The sequence below is a fragment of the Quercus robur genome, chromosome 11, assembly GCF_932294415.1.
Source record: "Quercus robur chromosome 11, dhQueRobu3.1, whole genome shotgun sequence".
NCBI classification, from domain to species: domain Eukaryota; kingdom Viridiplantae; phylum Streptophyta; class Magnoliopsida; order Fagales; family Fagaceae; genus Quercus; species Quercus robur.
In genome coordinates, this window is record NC_065544.1 from 50,645,539 (window position 1) to 50,661,986 (window position 16,448).

A 16,448-nucleotide genomic window follows, 5' to 3' on the forward strand; every position below is an offset into this window, starting at 1 on the left:
CTTGCACGTTTTTTAATTTATGAATTCAATTTTAATTTTCACATTTATTTAATGCTAGTGATTTTTGTTAAGATGCTATCCATGATTCCATGTTCCTTGTACGTGGACATGTATGTAAAATTAGAGCATTAGAACAAAAAATAAATAGTAGTATTTGTGTATAAACTTGAAAGGCATTTTATGACTAACATGATAGGTAGATTGTCAAAATCATTTCAAATCAAAAGCAACTTTAAAATTCGGTTAATGTGAAAACCCAAGATCTCAACTTCAAGATCTACTATTGGACATATAAGATGATTCATAATTAAACTGACTAAGAGTATTCTCATCGGCTCTCTCATAAAAAATGTCATTTTGCCACACCAAAAACCTACTTTATCATTTTAGCATACCATTTTACAATTCACCATTTATCACATCTTCTATTTTTCAATTCTATACGTTAAAATAATATATCCAATACATTAAATAATATCAAACAAATTCCAACACATTAAACTACAATCACAATCAACCTCCACAAACCACCAATGACAATGGCAACGGCAACGACAGTAGCAAATCACCACCAATAGCAAATCAACCTCCACAAACTACAATCACAATCATTGGATCTCCAACAAATTCCAAATCCAAAAACCTCAACAAAAGAGGAAAGAAAAATAAAAAGAAACTCAAAATCTTCAACAAACACTGCTGGCCCACTATAGCCACAAACACTGCTGCCCACTATAGCCACAAACATCGCTAGCCCAAAACTCAACCAATCACACAACCACGACACCACCACCAATCCAAAATCCCAACTCAACTGATCAATCAATGACCCAAAACCCATACATCGAAACCCATCCCAAATCTCACACCTACAACCCGATTAAGAGATCTAAAGGTCGGTGGCAAGGGCTGTGGAGGTTGACGGCGAGGTGAGGCAACGAGAGATCTTGAGCAAAGATGAGAGAAATCTTGAGCAGGGAGGACTGAGAGGGAAGAGATAGAGAGTGACGGAGAGAGAAGAGAAAAGAATAAAGTGATGAGAGAGGAGAAAGAAAAGAGAATAAACAAATATTAAACCAAAATGGCATTTTTGTCCGTATGCTCTCATATTTGAGAGCATACTGTAGTATGTCTCAAAATTTTGAGATTTTTTTTTTTTTGGAGACATTTAGCACACATGATGATGCTTTGTTTTTGGTGTTTGGTGTGCCAAATGCCAAATATTTGGCATTTGACACACCTGATGAGAATGCTCTAATTTTGAACCTTAAAGAATGTGATTATGTGGATAGCAATGGCATTGATAATCAGATAAAATTTTCTACATTTGTCACTGAATTAGTCTTTGGCTACTATCTATTGACCTAAACTCAAGAGATCTATACATATTGCTTCTAATAAGTTGTAACTAACCACCGTTTTTTCTCTTGCTTTGAAAATTGACAATATCGCTAGCATAATTATTGTAAATTAACCATCTTCTTACAAACAAATCAATAAAATAAGGGTAAAATATAGTTAATACTTCTGACATTTGAGTTAATGTCAATTAGGTCCAAAGCATTTAAAAATTAACCAACATGGTCCTTATACCGTTACTCATTTTCTTCTTTTTCTCAAAATAATTAGCTGACATTAACCAAAACTTCAAGAGTATTAACTATATTTTACTCATAAAAAAAAATTTAACCAAAGTATTAATAATGTGTTAAAGAGTAGAGAATCGAGCGAGAGACGCTATTTGGACATGTTTGAAGGGTAACCCCAACATTTTAAACAAAATCGACATATTTAGGGTCAAACCCGAGCAAGTAGGCCCAACACAAAGCCATTAAATCATTGATTTTAGAACTAGAATTGCCCAATTTTCCAATTTGGTATCACGAGATTCACAACCACACATAAGGGTCCAAAAAAATTGTCAAATACCTCACTGTGAAAGTGAAACCCACGCCAGAAAGAGTTGCATACAAAGCACATACTGGAATATTATATTTACACATCCTTGTCTACTTGGTAACCCATAAAGTCATTTATTATTATAATAAAAATACATAAAAAAAACATAAAGTCATTTACCCGATAGGGACGTACCAAGTCGACAGAGGCATTTGTTATCCAAAAAAAAAAAAAAAAAAGAAGTCGACAGAGGCTTTCATCGCCAGGAAACTCCTTATCCTACGTGACAAAAAAGTACAATTACGCCATAATAATAATAAAAAAACTATTTATATCATTTAAGATTGCTTTTTTTTTTTTAATATATAAAAAGAAAATAGGTCTATTAACTATGAAAATTATATTTATATATATTAATGTTTAAGCATGATTAGAATTCTAATCGAATAATTTTTTAATTGTTATTTAAATCCTATGTCCAATTTTATTTTTTTAATTAATTTGATTGACACTTTTTAATATTTCTAATAAAAATTTCAAACTTCAAATTTCTCATCCCTTAACTATCAAATTATGAAAAAAAAAAAAAAACTTAGTTTATTATAATGTACACTAGAGCTATTAATATGCCGACGTGCCTCAACAGAATGTATTAAAGACTAACGTGTTTTATTTTATTTTGTTTTATACTTATTTTGTTTTTATTAAGCAAATAAGCTTAGCAAAACACACACTAAGAAGAGTAATTTTGATTAAAGCTACTTAAGATATAGTTATGCATATAAAATATGAGACTTTCAAGAAATTGTACATAAATAAATAAACTAAAAAGTTGTTATCAAATTAAAGCAACTCAATATATTGGCTTTCTTGAAAAAAAATAACATTGTTTTGAATAGAAGAAAATAAAAATCATTTTTAGACGCGTTAATGATCACAACAAAAATAGTCTTTGATATCATTGCAATTTTTTTATTTGAATAAATATAATAGTATTTCAAATTTATGGTGTTCGCTTTCCAAAACATCAATTGATTTTTCATATTAGTATAGATTGAACCCCATATCAAGAGATTTTACTAGTTAAGAACGAAAATGAATTCAAAAACAATAAGGAATTTTATGGTATGTACTATGGAGTGAATTTTATGGTCCGTTTATTTTTAAGTAAAATATTTTTCATAAAATGTTATTCTCATTCTTAGGCATTTGTTTATATGTAAAATATTGTCCGTTGATTATAAAATTTGTTGTAAAAAGTTGTAAAATGTTTTACCTTGTAAAACATTTTACAAAAATGCACAATGGCCCTTCTTATCCTATATGATGACTAGATTGTCGATTGTAGTTGATGTCAACAATCTAGTCGCTAGAGCAATTGTTTTGACAACAAATATTGGAAGCTAGTGATAATCAAGGGTCTAATGGCATGAGCCTCCATTTCACTAGCGAGTATCAGATTGTTGGAGAAGATAGTTCTGCAGTTCGATTGTTAGTGCCATTGCTCCGACAACCGATGCCAACGGTGAAGTTGCCAATCCAATCACCGGACCTCTGGCATCAACAAATTCAATGGCTAAGCCACCAAATTTGGTAATTTATGCTTGAAAAATTTGACACATTATACCAAATACTTAAAAATATTTTACTTCGAGATATTCAAATATAAATATAGAAAAATAGTAGCCAACAACAATTAGGAAACCCACCAAAAAAAAAAAAAAAAAAAAAAAACTCAGTTATTAAATCCTATATAATGAGTCTTTCCCCTTCTTTATTCCTTCGTCACTTTTAGGGTTTTCGTTCCATCCAAACTGTCTGTCGTTCCTCCTCTCTCTCTCTCTCTCTGAATTGAACCCTAAAATTTCACAAACCCATATCGCAATTTCACCGATACACCAAACAATTTATACAATTCATTCCTTCTCTTCCTCTCTCAATTCCCAGATTCCTCCAATTCACAAGTCTTTCACAGCTGATTCCAACAATTCCCAACAAAAAAAAAAAACAAAAATTATTGATTTTTTAGGGTTTAATCTGGTGCTTTATAGATGCAACGTGGAATCGGATCTCGTGGCGCGTGATCGCCCCGCCCGATTCGGGGGCGCGGTGAGCGGCGGAGTTTCGGAAACTCTCTCGAGGGGGTTTTCGCTTTTGTATGGAAACTCGTAGCCGGAAGCGGGCGGAGGCCACCTCAGCTGCCCCTACTACTAACAACTCTTCTTCTTCCACCACCGCCACCGCCACCGCCACCCGCTCTTCGAAACGCGCTCGTCTCTTAACAACACCACCACCCACACCCGTCGCCGCCACCGTTGCTGCCACGTCATCGCAATCTTCGATCTCAACGCGCTCACGTTCTGCTGCGAAAACTACTACTACTGCTGCTAACATGGATTCCGTGACTGAATCATCCGGCTCTCGCCGCCGCGGCGGCGGCAGTGGGAACAATCGAGGAGGCTCTGAGAGGGATAATTCGGATAAAGGCAAAGAGAAAGAGCATGAAATTAGGGTTAGGGATAGGGAGAGGGAGAGGGAAAGCAGGGAGAATGAAAGGAGCTTAGGGTTGAATATGGATGGTGCCGGCGCCGGCGGCGCCGCCGACGATGAGGACAACGATAGCGAAGGCGGTGTAGGGATTCTGCACCAGAATTTGACATCGGCGAGCAGTGCTTTACAGGGTTTGTTGAGGAAGCTCGGTGCTGGGCTCGATGATCTGCTGCCTTCGTCGGCGATGGGGTCTGGGTCCGGGTCGCACCAAAGCGGGCGGCTGAAGAAGATTCTGTCGGGTTTGAGAGCTGATGGAGAAGAAGGGAGGCAGGTCGAGGCTCTGACTCAGCTCTGTGATATGTTGTCGATTGGGACCGAGGAGTCGCTGAGCACTTTCTCGGTTGATTCCTTCGTGCCCGTGCTCGTTGGGTTGCTGAATCACGAGAGCAATCCCGATATCATGCTCCTTGCTGCCAGGGCTCTCACTCATCTGTGTGATGTGTTGCCTTCTTCTTGCGCGGCTGTCGTGCATTATGGTGCAGTTTCGTGCTTTTGCGCGAGGCTTCTCACGATAGAGTATATGGATTTGGCTGAACAGGTTGGTTTCTTTGTAAAATTAGTGTGAATTGGCTAATGGGTAATCTGCTTTTTGTTAGATATAGTTGTTAGCCATGTAGAATTGAAGAAATTTATGATTTTAGGAGTGTATCTGTGAAGTTTAGCTTATGGGGGGTATTTCTTGAGAACTGCATTGTGATATTTATGCTTGTTATGATGTCAAACAGTCCCTGCAAGCTCTGAAGAAGATATCTCAGGAACACCCAACTGCGTGTTTGCGAGCTGGTGCACTTATGGCAGTGCTTTCGTATCTCGATTTCTTCTCCACAGGAGTGCAGGTAACTTATTTTAGTGGAAATTTCAAGATTTTAAGCTGGTTATCATTGCTGAGAGAGTAAAGACTATTTTTTGCGTTTTAGATCTTCCTTGAGAAATTTTTGTTTGCCTTATACTTTGTTTCAGCGAGTGGCATTATCTACTGCTGCAAATATGTGCAAGAAGCTCCCTTCAGACGCAGCTGACTTTGTGATGGAAGCTGTCCCCTTGTTGACTAACCTTCTTCAGTATCATGATTCGAAGGTGTAGTTTTTGTTTCGTATTTTTTGAATTTAGGAATGCCCTTCTGGGTTTAGTTTTTCCTTATTGTGTGAAGTATGTTATGATTGTAGGTGTTGGAGCATGCTTCTGTTTGTTTGACTCGAATTGCTGAAGCATTTGCATCGTCCCCGGATAAATTAGACGAACTCTGCAATCATGGTTTGGTTACACAAGCTGCCTCACTTATTTCCACCAGCAATGCTGGAGGTGGACAGGCCTCTCTAAGTGCTCCTACATACACAGTGAGTGCAATTCAATTCTTCAAATTTGATGCTTATGTATATATGAGGGTTCTCCTGTAGTTGGGTTTAAGCCTTTAAGGCTTAGTTGTACTTGAGATGAGTTTATGTATAACCGAGGATTCTGATTGTGAGTTTATGGGGCATGCAGGGTTTAATTCGGCTTCTTTCCACTTGTGCTAGTGGCTCTCCTTTAGGAGCCAAAACTTTGCTTCTCCTGGGGATCAGTGGCATCCTTAAAGATATTCTAGCTGGTGCAGGCATATCAACTAATGCATCGGTTTCACCTGCTTTAAGTAGACCAGCAGAACAGGTATTGCTTTTTCTTTGTTCTTTTTTTGGGTGTGTGGCCGTGTGGGGTTGTTATTCTAGCTGAACAGGGTTTTTTTTTTTTTTTTTTCATATTTACATGGGTATCAAAAAATTGCAACTTTCCGTGTCTGTTTTACCTTTGTGAACCATACTGGACTCATACTCATCAGGACTTAAAATTTAAGCAACTGAAGATCCATGCACTGTTTTTCTCCCTGATATTCAATTTTTGGGTAAAACTTAAGTAAAGTAACTTGGGTACAGTATATAAAGTTCCCCAATTTAATTCAAACACTGAGTCGCATTGACCAATAAGACGCATATAGTGATATCTTTTTCAAGGACAATTAAATTCAAAACAACCAAGTGCTTGAATTCAATTGAGGAACCTAATGTACTGCACCTAAGTTTTGTCCTTAATTTTTTGTAAGAATTTATCATGGCCTTTATTTATTTTAATTGTATAATATATTGAGACATTATATTAGTGTCTTTTAATCTAGTATTTACCTTTTTTAATATTGAAATTTCAAATATATCTAATTTTTAACATACATTGTAGATTTTTGAGATTGTCAACCTGGCAAATGAGCTTCTCCCTCCATTGCCACAAGGAACCATCTCCCTCCCTGCTAGCTCCAATTTATTTATGAAAGGACCTGTTGTTAAGAAGTCCTCTGTCGGCAGTTCTGGGAAACAGGAAGACACAAATGGGAATGCACCCGAGGTTTCAGCTCGTGAGAAATTATTAAATGATCAGCCTGAGCTTCTTCAGCAATTTGGAATGGATCTCCTTCCTATTCTGATACAAGTAAGTTTTTGGTGCAGCTAGCTGGTTTTGAAGTTTTACTTGGTTATGTCCATGAATAATAGTGTATGTTTATATGCCGAGCAGATATATGGTTCAAGTGTGAATGGCCCTGTTCGTCACAAATGTCTTTCAGTTATTGGAAAATTGATGTACTTCAGTAATGCAGAGATGATTCAGTCTTTATTAAGTACAACAAACATATCGAGGTATCCGACTTTAGTTGGTTATGATTTCTTTTTATGCCCACTCACTCCATGCTAAGTGTGCAGAGATACTTATTGTTACTTCATTATTTGCGTTGCTCTTGTAGTTTCTTAGCTGGTGTTTTAGCATGGAAAGATCCGCATGTCTTGGTTCCTGCTCTCCAAATTGCTGAAATTCTTATGGAAAAGCTTCCTGGGACTTTCTCCAAGATGTTTGTTAGAGAAGGTGTGGTTCATGCTGTGGACCAACTTATTTTAGCTGGTAATCCAAATACAGGTCCTGCACAAGCATCTCCCATCGAGAAGGATAATGATTCTGCCCCTGGTGCATCATCACGCTCTAGGCGTTATAGGCGACGGAGTGGGAACTCCAACCCAGATGGAAATGCTTCAGAGGAATCCAAGAATCCTGGTTCAGTAAATATTGGATCTCCCCCAAGCTCGGTGGAAATTCCTTCTGTCAATTCTAATCTTCGTATGGCAGTGAGTTCATGTGCTAAAGCCTTTAAAGACAAGTACTTCCCTTCAGATCCTGGTTCTGCTGAAGTTGGGGTCACAGACGATCTTTTACATTTAAAGGATCTTTGCATGAAGTTGAATGCCGGTGTTGATGACCAAAAGACCAAAGCAAAGGGAAAGTCTAAGGCTTCTGGGTCTCGCCTGGCTGATAATTCTGTGAATAAGGAAGAGTATCTGTTGGGGGTTATATCTGAGATGCTAGGAGAACTAAGCAAAGGGGATGGTGTGTCCACTTTTGAGTTTATTGGCAGTGGTGTTGTTGCTGCTTTGCTGAACTACTTTTCTTGTGGCTACTTTTCCAAGGAGAGAATTTCAGAAGCTAACCTGCTCAAGCTTCGCCAACAAGCACTTAAAAGATTCAAGTCCTTTATTGCTGTTGCACTACCTTCCAGTGTTGATGAGGTGGGTGCGACTCCTATGACTGTATTGGTTCAGAAGCTTCAAAATGCTTTGTCCTCCTTGGAGCGTTTCCCTGTTGTGTTGAGCCATTCATCTAGGTCATCTGGTGGAAGTGCACGCCTCTCCTCTGGGCTGAGTGCATTGTCTCAGCCTTTTAAGCTGCGCCTTTGTAGAGCCCAAGGTGAAAAATCGCTCCGTGACTATTCATCTAACGTTGTACTGATTGACCCATTAGCAAGTTTAGCAGCTGTTGAGGAATTTCTTTGGCCCCGAGTCCAGAGAGGTGATTCTGGTCAGAAATCCTCAGTCTCTGCTGGGAATTCTGAGTCTGGAACTACCCCTACAGGAGCTGGTGCTTCTTCCCCATCTACTTCTACTCCTGCGGCTGCCACTCGTCGTCATTCTACTAGATCAAGATCATCTGTTAATATAGGAGATGCTTCTAAAAAGGATCCGGCACAAGAGAAAAGCACAAGTTCATCAAAGGGGAAGGGTAAAGCTGTTTTGAGACCTACTCAAGAGGAAGGTAGAGGACCTCAAACAAGAAATGCTGCTCGTAGAAGAGCAGCTCTTGATAAAGATGCTCAAATGAAACCTGTAAATGGGGACTCTACTTCTGAGGTATGGTGCTGACACTGTAGGGCTAAACATGGTAATTGATTGTCTGTCCAGATGCTTGAATAAATAGAAGACACGAAGTTAATGTTTTAAAATTTTAAATGATACTTTTTATTGGAGTATCTTTTCGTAGCATGATTCTCCTAGCTTGTACTCTTTTACACTAATGAAAATTTTAAATCAATTTGAAATAAATGGAATAACTTTGGGTAAAAGTTAAAAAAGTAGTAACACATATCAACTGAAATTATCTTACAAGACATTGATGAAAGGTTGCTTAATGCATGACATAGATAGTTCAGATGATATTTTAATTATGTAGTTGTCGTTTTACCATTTTAGTACATTGATACGAAGTGCAGTGATAAGCTCTATCATTGCTATAATATGAGAATTTATTAAACCTATAAAAAAAAATGATATGAATTGCTATGACGTGTTTATGGCTATAGATTCTAGTTCAGATGTACTTTTCTTATTTTAATTAGAAATTCCAGATTTTGGACTTACTCTTGCTCCCTTAATGTCTTTATATATACATATATACATATATATATATATATATATATATATTGTGGCTATTCTAAATTTTTTTTCCATTGTCTAAAGGTCAATGAATAAATTTTCAACTTCCGTAATTCATCATGCATCTGATTTACTTTTCTCCTTGTTCAGTTTAAAGGTAAAGGTAGTATTGTATAGTTAACAATGGAAAGTTGGTGGGAAATCATTTAATGATAATAATAATTGTTGTCCAAGTAAAAGTGTTATTTAATAATAATAATAATATTATTATTATTATATATATTTATTTATTTTAAGTTATGCATTTTAAAGATGGAGGCTTCATTTTCATTGGCTTCTTTCTGGAATCTTTAAAAGGTCTCGTGTTTAGTCTTCATCTACTGCATTGTTGTTTGTATATTAGTGGCATCTCATTTTAGAACTTCGGAACACATTTGATCTATTGCAAAAAGATGAAATTTTGATACCTATGAAGCGGATTTGAATATTGGAGTTTTACGAGTATTATATGAGTTATATGCATTTCAACATGCTGCAGTTGGTGGTTACTTGAAAATTTGAAATGAACATGATATGCAAGGTTAGACAGTGGTACTTGCTTTAGGAACTGTGTAAGTCAGCAACCAAGAGATTGGAATTTTGAAGCTTATGAGGGACAGTGCACAACAAAAATGTCTTTGAGAACTAATCTCTCTCTCTCTCTCTCTGTGGTGTGGTTGGGTTGCTAATTAATTTTTTTAAATCTTATTTTAATGACTTATTCTATTACTTATAATGTTTTGCTAATCAGTTTTGTGTTCGTTACTCATGGACTCTTTTCCATCTTGTGTAACCCATTCAAAATATTGAATACTTCTGTTTTTCATTATAATACTTTTTCCTGTGATTAGTAATTTTCTCATCCATTAACATTTTTACCATCTCTTGAAGGATGAGGAATTGGATATATCTCCTGTTGAGATTGACGATGCTTTGGTGATTGAAGATGATGATATCTCAGATGATGAGGATGATGACCATGAAGATGTATGTTTTCTGGGTCTTCTAATTTTTGTTTATTTTATTTTATTTTATAATTCCTTAAATTTTGCTGATCCAATCTTGTTTTCTTCCAGGTTCTAAGAGATGATTCTCTTCCTGTTTGCATGCCTGACAAAGTACATGATGTAAAATTGGGTGACTCTGCGGAGGATAGTGCTGTTGCTCCAGCAGCAAGTGATAGCCAGACTAATCCGGTGTCTGGCTCTAGTAGCAGAGCTGCTACAGCTAGGGGATCTGATTCTGCTGATTTTAGGACTGGAAATTCTTATGGTTCAAGGGGTGCTATGTCATTCGCTGCTGCTGCCATGGCTGGTCTTGGATCTGCTAATGGTAGAGGTCTTAGGGGAGGCAGAGATAGGCAAGGACGCCCTCTATATGGAAGTTCCAATGAGCCTCCAAAATTAATCTTTACTGCAGGTGGGAAGCAGCTTAATAGGCATTTGACTATTTATCAAGCTGTTCAGCGGCAGCTTGTATTGGATGAGGATGATGATGATAGGTATGCTGGCAGTGATCTCATATCTAGTGATGGAAGCAGGCTGTGGAGTGACATTTACACTATTACCTATCAGAGGTCAGAAAGCCAAACTGATAGGGCTTCTGTTGGAGGTTCAAGTTCTCATACTACATTAAAATCTACCAAGCCTGGTTCTAACTCTGATGCCCAATTGCATCGAATGTCACTTCTAGATAGTATCTTGCAGGGAGAACTTCCTTGTGATCTGGAAAAAACTAATCCCACTTATAATATAATGGCACTTTTGCGTGTATTAGAGGGTTTGAACCAGCTTGCACCTCGTTTAAGAGCCCAGATAGTTTCCGACAGTTTTGCTGAGGGGAAAATCTTGAGTCTGGATGAGCTGAGCACAACTGGTGCTAGGGTTCCTTCTGAGGAATTTGTTAACAGCAAGCTTACTCCCAAATTAGCTCGACAAATTCAAGATGCGCTTGCACTGTGCAGTGGTAGTCTTCCTTCATGGTGCTACCAGTTGACAAAAGCATGTCCTTTCTTGTTTCCTTTTGAGACCCGGCGACAGTACTTCTATTCAACTGCTTTTGGGTTATCTCGTGCTTTGTATCGTCTCCAGCAGCAGCAAGGTGCTGATGGTCATGGATCAGCAAATGAAAGAGAGGTGAGGGTTGGGAGATTGCAGCGCCAGAAGGTCCGTGTCTCGAGAAACCGTATTTTGGATTCTGCTGCTAAAGTAATGGAGATGTATTCTAGCCAAAAGGCTGTGCTTGAGGTAGAATATTTTGGTGAAGTTGGCACTGGATTGGGTCCCACCCTTGAATTCTACACACTTTTAAGTCATGACCTACAAAAAGCTGGACTGGGAATGTGGAGAACAAATTCTTCCTCAGAGAAGCATTCAATGGAAATTGACGGAGATCAACATAAAAATGGAAAAACCAATAGTGCTGATGGAGATCTTGTCAACGCCCCTCTTGGGTTGTTTCCCCGTCCTTGGCCTCCAAATGCCGATGCTGCTGATGGTAGTCAGTTTTCAAAAGCCATTGAGTATTTCCGGTTGGTAGGACGTGTGATGGCCAAAGCTCTTCAAGATGGACGGCTATTGGACCTGCCACTATCAACAGCATTTTACAAGCTTGTGCTTGGTCAAGTAAGCCTATCGCATTATGAAACATACTGACCTTTTCTTGGTTAAAATTTACATGTTGCTGTGTTACAATATACCTCAGTTTTGACAAGACATTCAAACTTCTGATCCATTGCAGGAACTTGATTTGCACGATATTCTTACTTATGATGCTGAGTTAGGCAAGCATTTGCAAGAATTGCATGTCCTCGTTTGCCGGAAACAAAATCTAGAATCGACTAATGGTGATAGTAGTGAGGCAGTTACGGATTTACGTCTTCGTGGGGCTTCAATTGAAGATCTCTGCTTGGATTTTACACTTCCTGGTTATCCAGACTACATTTTGAAACCTGGAGATGAAAATGTATGCAACTTACATACCTTGATTATGTATATATGTTTTAGTTGTCATTTTTTCATCGCTTTTGTTTTATTGAGGATATGCCTGACACATGCCAATTTCTAGGTTGATATTTATAACCTGGAGGAGTATATATCATTGGTAGTTGATGCGACTGTTAAGACTGGAATAATTCGGCAAATGGAAGCATTTAGAGCAGGTTTCAATCAGGTTGAGTACCTCTTCTCATCTTTTTTTGGTTAGTAATCTAAAGATTGCTGTGTTCTTATTTTTTCATGGACTTGTTTGCTTTATGCTCTTCTGGCATAAAGTAGACCTGCTTTAATTAAACTTTTTCTTACCTATCAAAAAAAAAAAAAAAAAAAAAAAATTCATGGACTTGTTTGGGATTTACTTACACTACATCAGTCAAGGGTGTATTGCAAAAAGTTAATCTGCCAAGGAAGTTGATATCCTTTACTTATGAAGGGCTTGGACCATGTGGCAATCAGAATCATTTATACAACTGTTAAAAATATGTGGCATCTTAAAATGGGAATGCGCATGATGTTCAAACATATGTGACTTTGATGATTCTAGGTAATATAATATATTCAAGTATAGAATAATATTAAAAAGTGGATTAAGATTTGAGGGGTGTCCAAATTGTTTCTTAGTCTATGGGCAAGGGTGTTGAACCTATCATCTCCAATAGTTCCTACAGTTTGAAAATTTACCTGCATTTATTTAGCTATTTTTGTAATTGTAAACAGGCATTTTGTGGACTCAAATGGTACTTTGTCAGTTGTCCTGTGTTTTGAAAATGACTTTTTTCCTTCTAAGTTAAAAGAGAGGAGAAGGCTTTTTATATTTATATATATACTGAATCTTGTCATTAGGTCAAATTTTGAAGGGTCCTGCTAACCTACAGCCCAGTGTTACAAAGAAACTATGAGGATGATTTGTGATTGTGATGTCTGTTTCTATTTCTTCCTTCTAATAAGTTCAGTGGTTTTCCTCCTCCCTTTGCTCCATGTTCTCTCTCATGTTCTCTCTCTTCCTTCTCTGCTTGTTTCCAGAAAATTTGAGTTGGAATTTTCTGTGGTGGCATGACTTTAGGTGAAGTTTGTGTAGGTCAAGGCTTAGGTGATGGTCATGAAATGAATATTCTCATTGCTGGGTGTTAGAACATACTTCTTGGTTTTATATTTGAATTAAGCATTGGTGAAAGTGGCAAGGGGGTGGCTAAAATTTGGCTGGGGTTATGTCTTGGTTGCGGTGTAAACTGGGAGGGAAAACTTTGGTGATTATTACCAAAAAAATTTTGAGATTGAGAATGGTGGTAGGGAGCCCGTGAGCAGAGATGCAAGTGACTCAAACGGAGAGAGATTTAGGAACAAGCATATGGAGACACTAATATAGTATAGGAGTAAAAGAAACAAAATTATGAGCTCTTTTGCTACCCAAAAAATAAAGAACAAATTATAAGCTCTTTTGTCCATCAGGCCTGTTGTAGTTCATTCTGTAAATTTTCTGAATTTTCTCTTGTTCTATATTAGGGTTTTGATTATAACATGCTTCACCGTATCTTCTGATTTATTTCTTGATTCTGGATATGCTTCTTCTCTTCTTCTCTATTTGACTTTCAAAACTTATTCTCATGCTGACTTCAAAATTGTTCTTATGCAACATCTCAATCAGGTGTTTGACATCTCGTCTCTACAAATATTTACTCCACATGAATTGGACTACTTGCTTTGTGGCCGCAGAGAGTTATGGGAGGTAAATTTCTCTTGTGCATTTCTGCATCACAAGACATGACTGGAACCTTTTATTGTGGATCATGGACCTCATGGTTATACATTGTTTTCTAACTTATGCAGGCTGAGACACTTGCTGATCATATAAAATTCGATCATGGATACACTGCCAAGAGCCCAGCAATAGTTAATGTATGCTTCTCCTTCTAGATTTAGAAGTCAATCCTATGGAAATCACTTTAGATATTTTATGATCCTTATTGTGTTGTTTATAATGATGTTAGTTACTGGAGATTATGGGAGAATTCACACCAGAGCAGCAGCGGGCCTTCTGCCAGTTTGTCACTGGTGCACCTAGGCTTCCACCTGGTGGTCTGGCTGTACTGAATCCAAAACTGACGATTGTGAGAAAGGTATTGCCATAGTTGGTTTAGATTTTAATGATGTATTTGATGCATTTCCTATTTGACATTTTTTTTTTGACATTGATGTGTATGTCACCCACACGTTCTTATCATTAATGCTTGCATGTCTTGGGTGCAGCATTCTTCAACCGCAGCTAACACAGCATCTAATGGTACTGGGCTTTCAGAATCAGCAGATGATGACTTACCAAGTGTCATGACATGTGCAAACTACTTGAAGCTTCCTCCATACTCCACAAAGGTATTTGATTCTGTTAAATAGGCAAATTTAATGAATTAAAATTGTTGATTATTATGTAAAGTTCAATATTTTTTTTGCTAATGATTTTTCTTTTATTCTTATGTAATTACTATTACATTTTTATAACTGATGGTTGATTTACTTTTTACAGGATATAATGTACAAGAAATTAGTTTATGCAATCAGTGAAGGGCAGGGATCTTTCGATTTGTCATGAGTTCTTGGGCCTAACCAATCGACCTATGTATATTGTATCACAGCATTGATTCTCTTCCCTGCGATAATTGATGTTGAAAGACAAATAATGGCTTCTTTTTAGGTGCCTTTCTAAACTAGTGCATGATCGAGGTCAGTTCCTATCAACTCATGGAGGCTGTATACTCAGAATTTTGTTTCCAGGGCCTCTTTGGTTAGGTCTTCCATTTATGCTCTATTGCCATGTACTGCTTACATTTTTCATCCCGGAATCCCCCAATCTTTCTGCAAACTGCCGCATCAGTGCATTCCATCATTCTTTTATCCTTTTTTTACTTCATCAATATTGTTTATTGGTGGCGTAAACTATAGCAGAACTGTTTTCAGGTTGGATCGCCTCATTTTCAGGAAGCTGTAAAGGAAATTGGAGAGCACCTTTCAGCTGCTGGGGCTTGTAAATAAAAAATAGGATTTTGTTTTTTTTTGTCTTTTACTGTTCAACTCATTGATCGTAGAATATACATGTATGGTATGAAATGTTGAAAGGGGAAAATAAATAAATAATTGAAGTATTTTATTCCTTTTCAGTTATTTAATTTATTGTTTTGTTGATCCTTTTGAGTTTTGACCCATATGAAGTAATACTGGTCCATTCACGTGGGGAATTATTGCTATGCAACATACCTGTCTAACAAACTATGGGGGAATTTAACCATGTCCTGTGGGTTAGAATTCCAGCATGCACCTCAAGAAACAATAAGAGAAACAAAAAATAAAGGTTATTATTATTAACTAACCTTCACATGACATGTAGACTAATTTACTTCTTATAAATCGTATGCCTTATGCTTTTTGAATCATAAGTCTCCTTATTTTCTTATATATCATGAGTGTTCCCCCTGTCTGCTTACTCATGTTGTTGGTTGTATTGACTTTCTTGTGTTCCCATATCCAAAAATCATTGAAAAAAAATAATTAATTTTCCAAGGGGGTTGGTTTCTTGAAGGGATTACAATTAGGATGTCATTTTCTTCTGAAGTGCTGCAGTGGCTGCTGAGGTGAGTGTTTTGATGGCTTGTATAGAAACCTATTGTTGTCAGGCCAAAATGTAGTTAAGAAGTCTCTTTCCTCGGTCACTTGTATCTTTTAGATTCTCCAAGTAACTTCTTTAGCCACTCTTTTAATACAATTAGCCATTTCACTATACATGTTATTACTATCTTGGTCTAGTAGCCGCTATATCAACCTGGTGAGTCATTAGTGCTAGAAAACAATAGAATACTGAGGTCTGGTATTTGGAAATTATGCATGCTGGAAGTAACTAAGAATGATTCTTTACTTTACTTTTAAAAAAAAATACAAAGGCCAAGTAAAGATGCGAGTCTAGAAGTGCATAAGATATGTAGATGGTAAAGTACTACGGTCAGTTTGGAACTTGGCTTATAAGCTCTATTTAGATAAATCCTTCTCGTAGCAAAAGAAAACAAAATTTTTGGGTCCCTAGGTATTTTTTTTTTAAAGTGTACGAGTTTCTTCAGTGGTTATTTGGTTTTGAAATGATCTCGATGCTTGGAACACACAAAGCACCATCCACGACCGTTGTTCACCAGCCGCGGCTAGCAAACCCAAAAACCCAATTGGATTGGACCACCCACGGAACCCAACCACCGAGAACCAG

General features: G+C 37.3%; 1 protein-coding gene across 3 annotated transcripts; it reads left to right on the forward strand.

Annotated features, from left to right (window-relative positions):
• The first annotated feature begins 3,669 nt into the window (after positions 1–3,669).
• LOC126705420 (E3 ubiquitin-protein ligase UPL3) lies at positions 3,670–15,357 on the forward strand. Of its 3 annotated transcripts, none has more exons than XR_007648288.1 (18): positions 3,670–4,987; positions 5,175–5,285; positions 5,410–5,526; positions 5,616–5,786; positions 5,935–6,096; positions 6,658–6,906; positions 6,991–7,112; positions 7,217–8,648; positions 10,101–10,196; positions 10,286–11,833; positions 11,949–12,173; positions 12,276–12,380; positions 13,851–13,931; positions 14,033–14,101; positions 14,194–14,322; positions 14,453–14,575; positions 14,727–14,923; positions 15,146–15,357. XR_007648288.1 is itself a non-coding variant. In XM_050404421.1 (17 exons), exons 1-17 carry the CDS (start codon positions 4,058–4,060, stop codon positions 14,790–14,792), a joined length of 5,736 nt encoding a protein of 1,911 aa, XP_050260378.1. In that variant the 5' UTR covers positions 3,670–4,057; the 3' UTR covers positions 14,793–15,357. The 3 variants fall into 3 exon arrangements, 1 of the variants encoding a protein (XP_050260378.1); XR_007648287.1 differs by having other exon boundaries at positions 15,158–15,357; XM_050404421.1 differs by having other exon boundaries at positions 14,727–15,357.
• The last annotated feature ends 1,091 nt before the right edge of the window (positions 15,358–16,448 follow it).

Excerpts from the sequence above, each read along its gene's own strand:
- LOC126705420 (XM_050404421.1), top strand. The coding sequence starts at position 4,058 with ATGGAAACTCGTAGCCGGAAGCGGGCGGAGGCCACCTCAGCTGCCCCT. Across the intron at positions 5,787-5,934 it reads TAAGTGCTCCTACATACACA|GGTTTAATTCGGCTTCTTTC; the intron begins GTGAGTGCAATT and ends TGGGGCATGCAG. Across the intron at positions 6,907-6,990 it reads TCCTTCCTATTCTGATACAA|ATATATGGTTCAAGTGTGAA; the intron begins GTAAGTTTTTGG and ends TATGCCGAGCAG.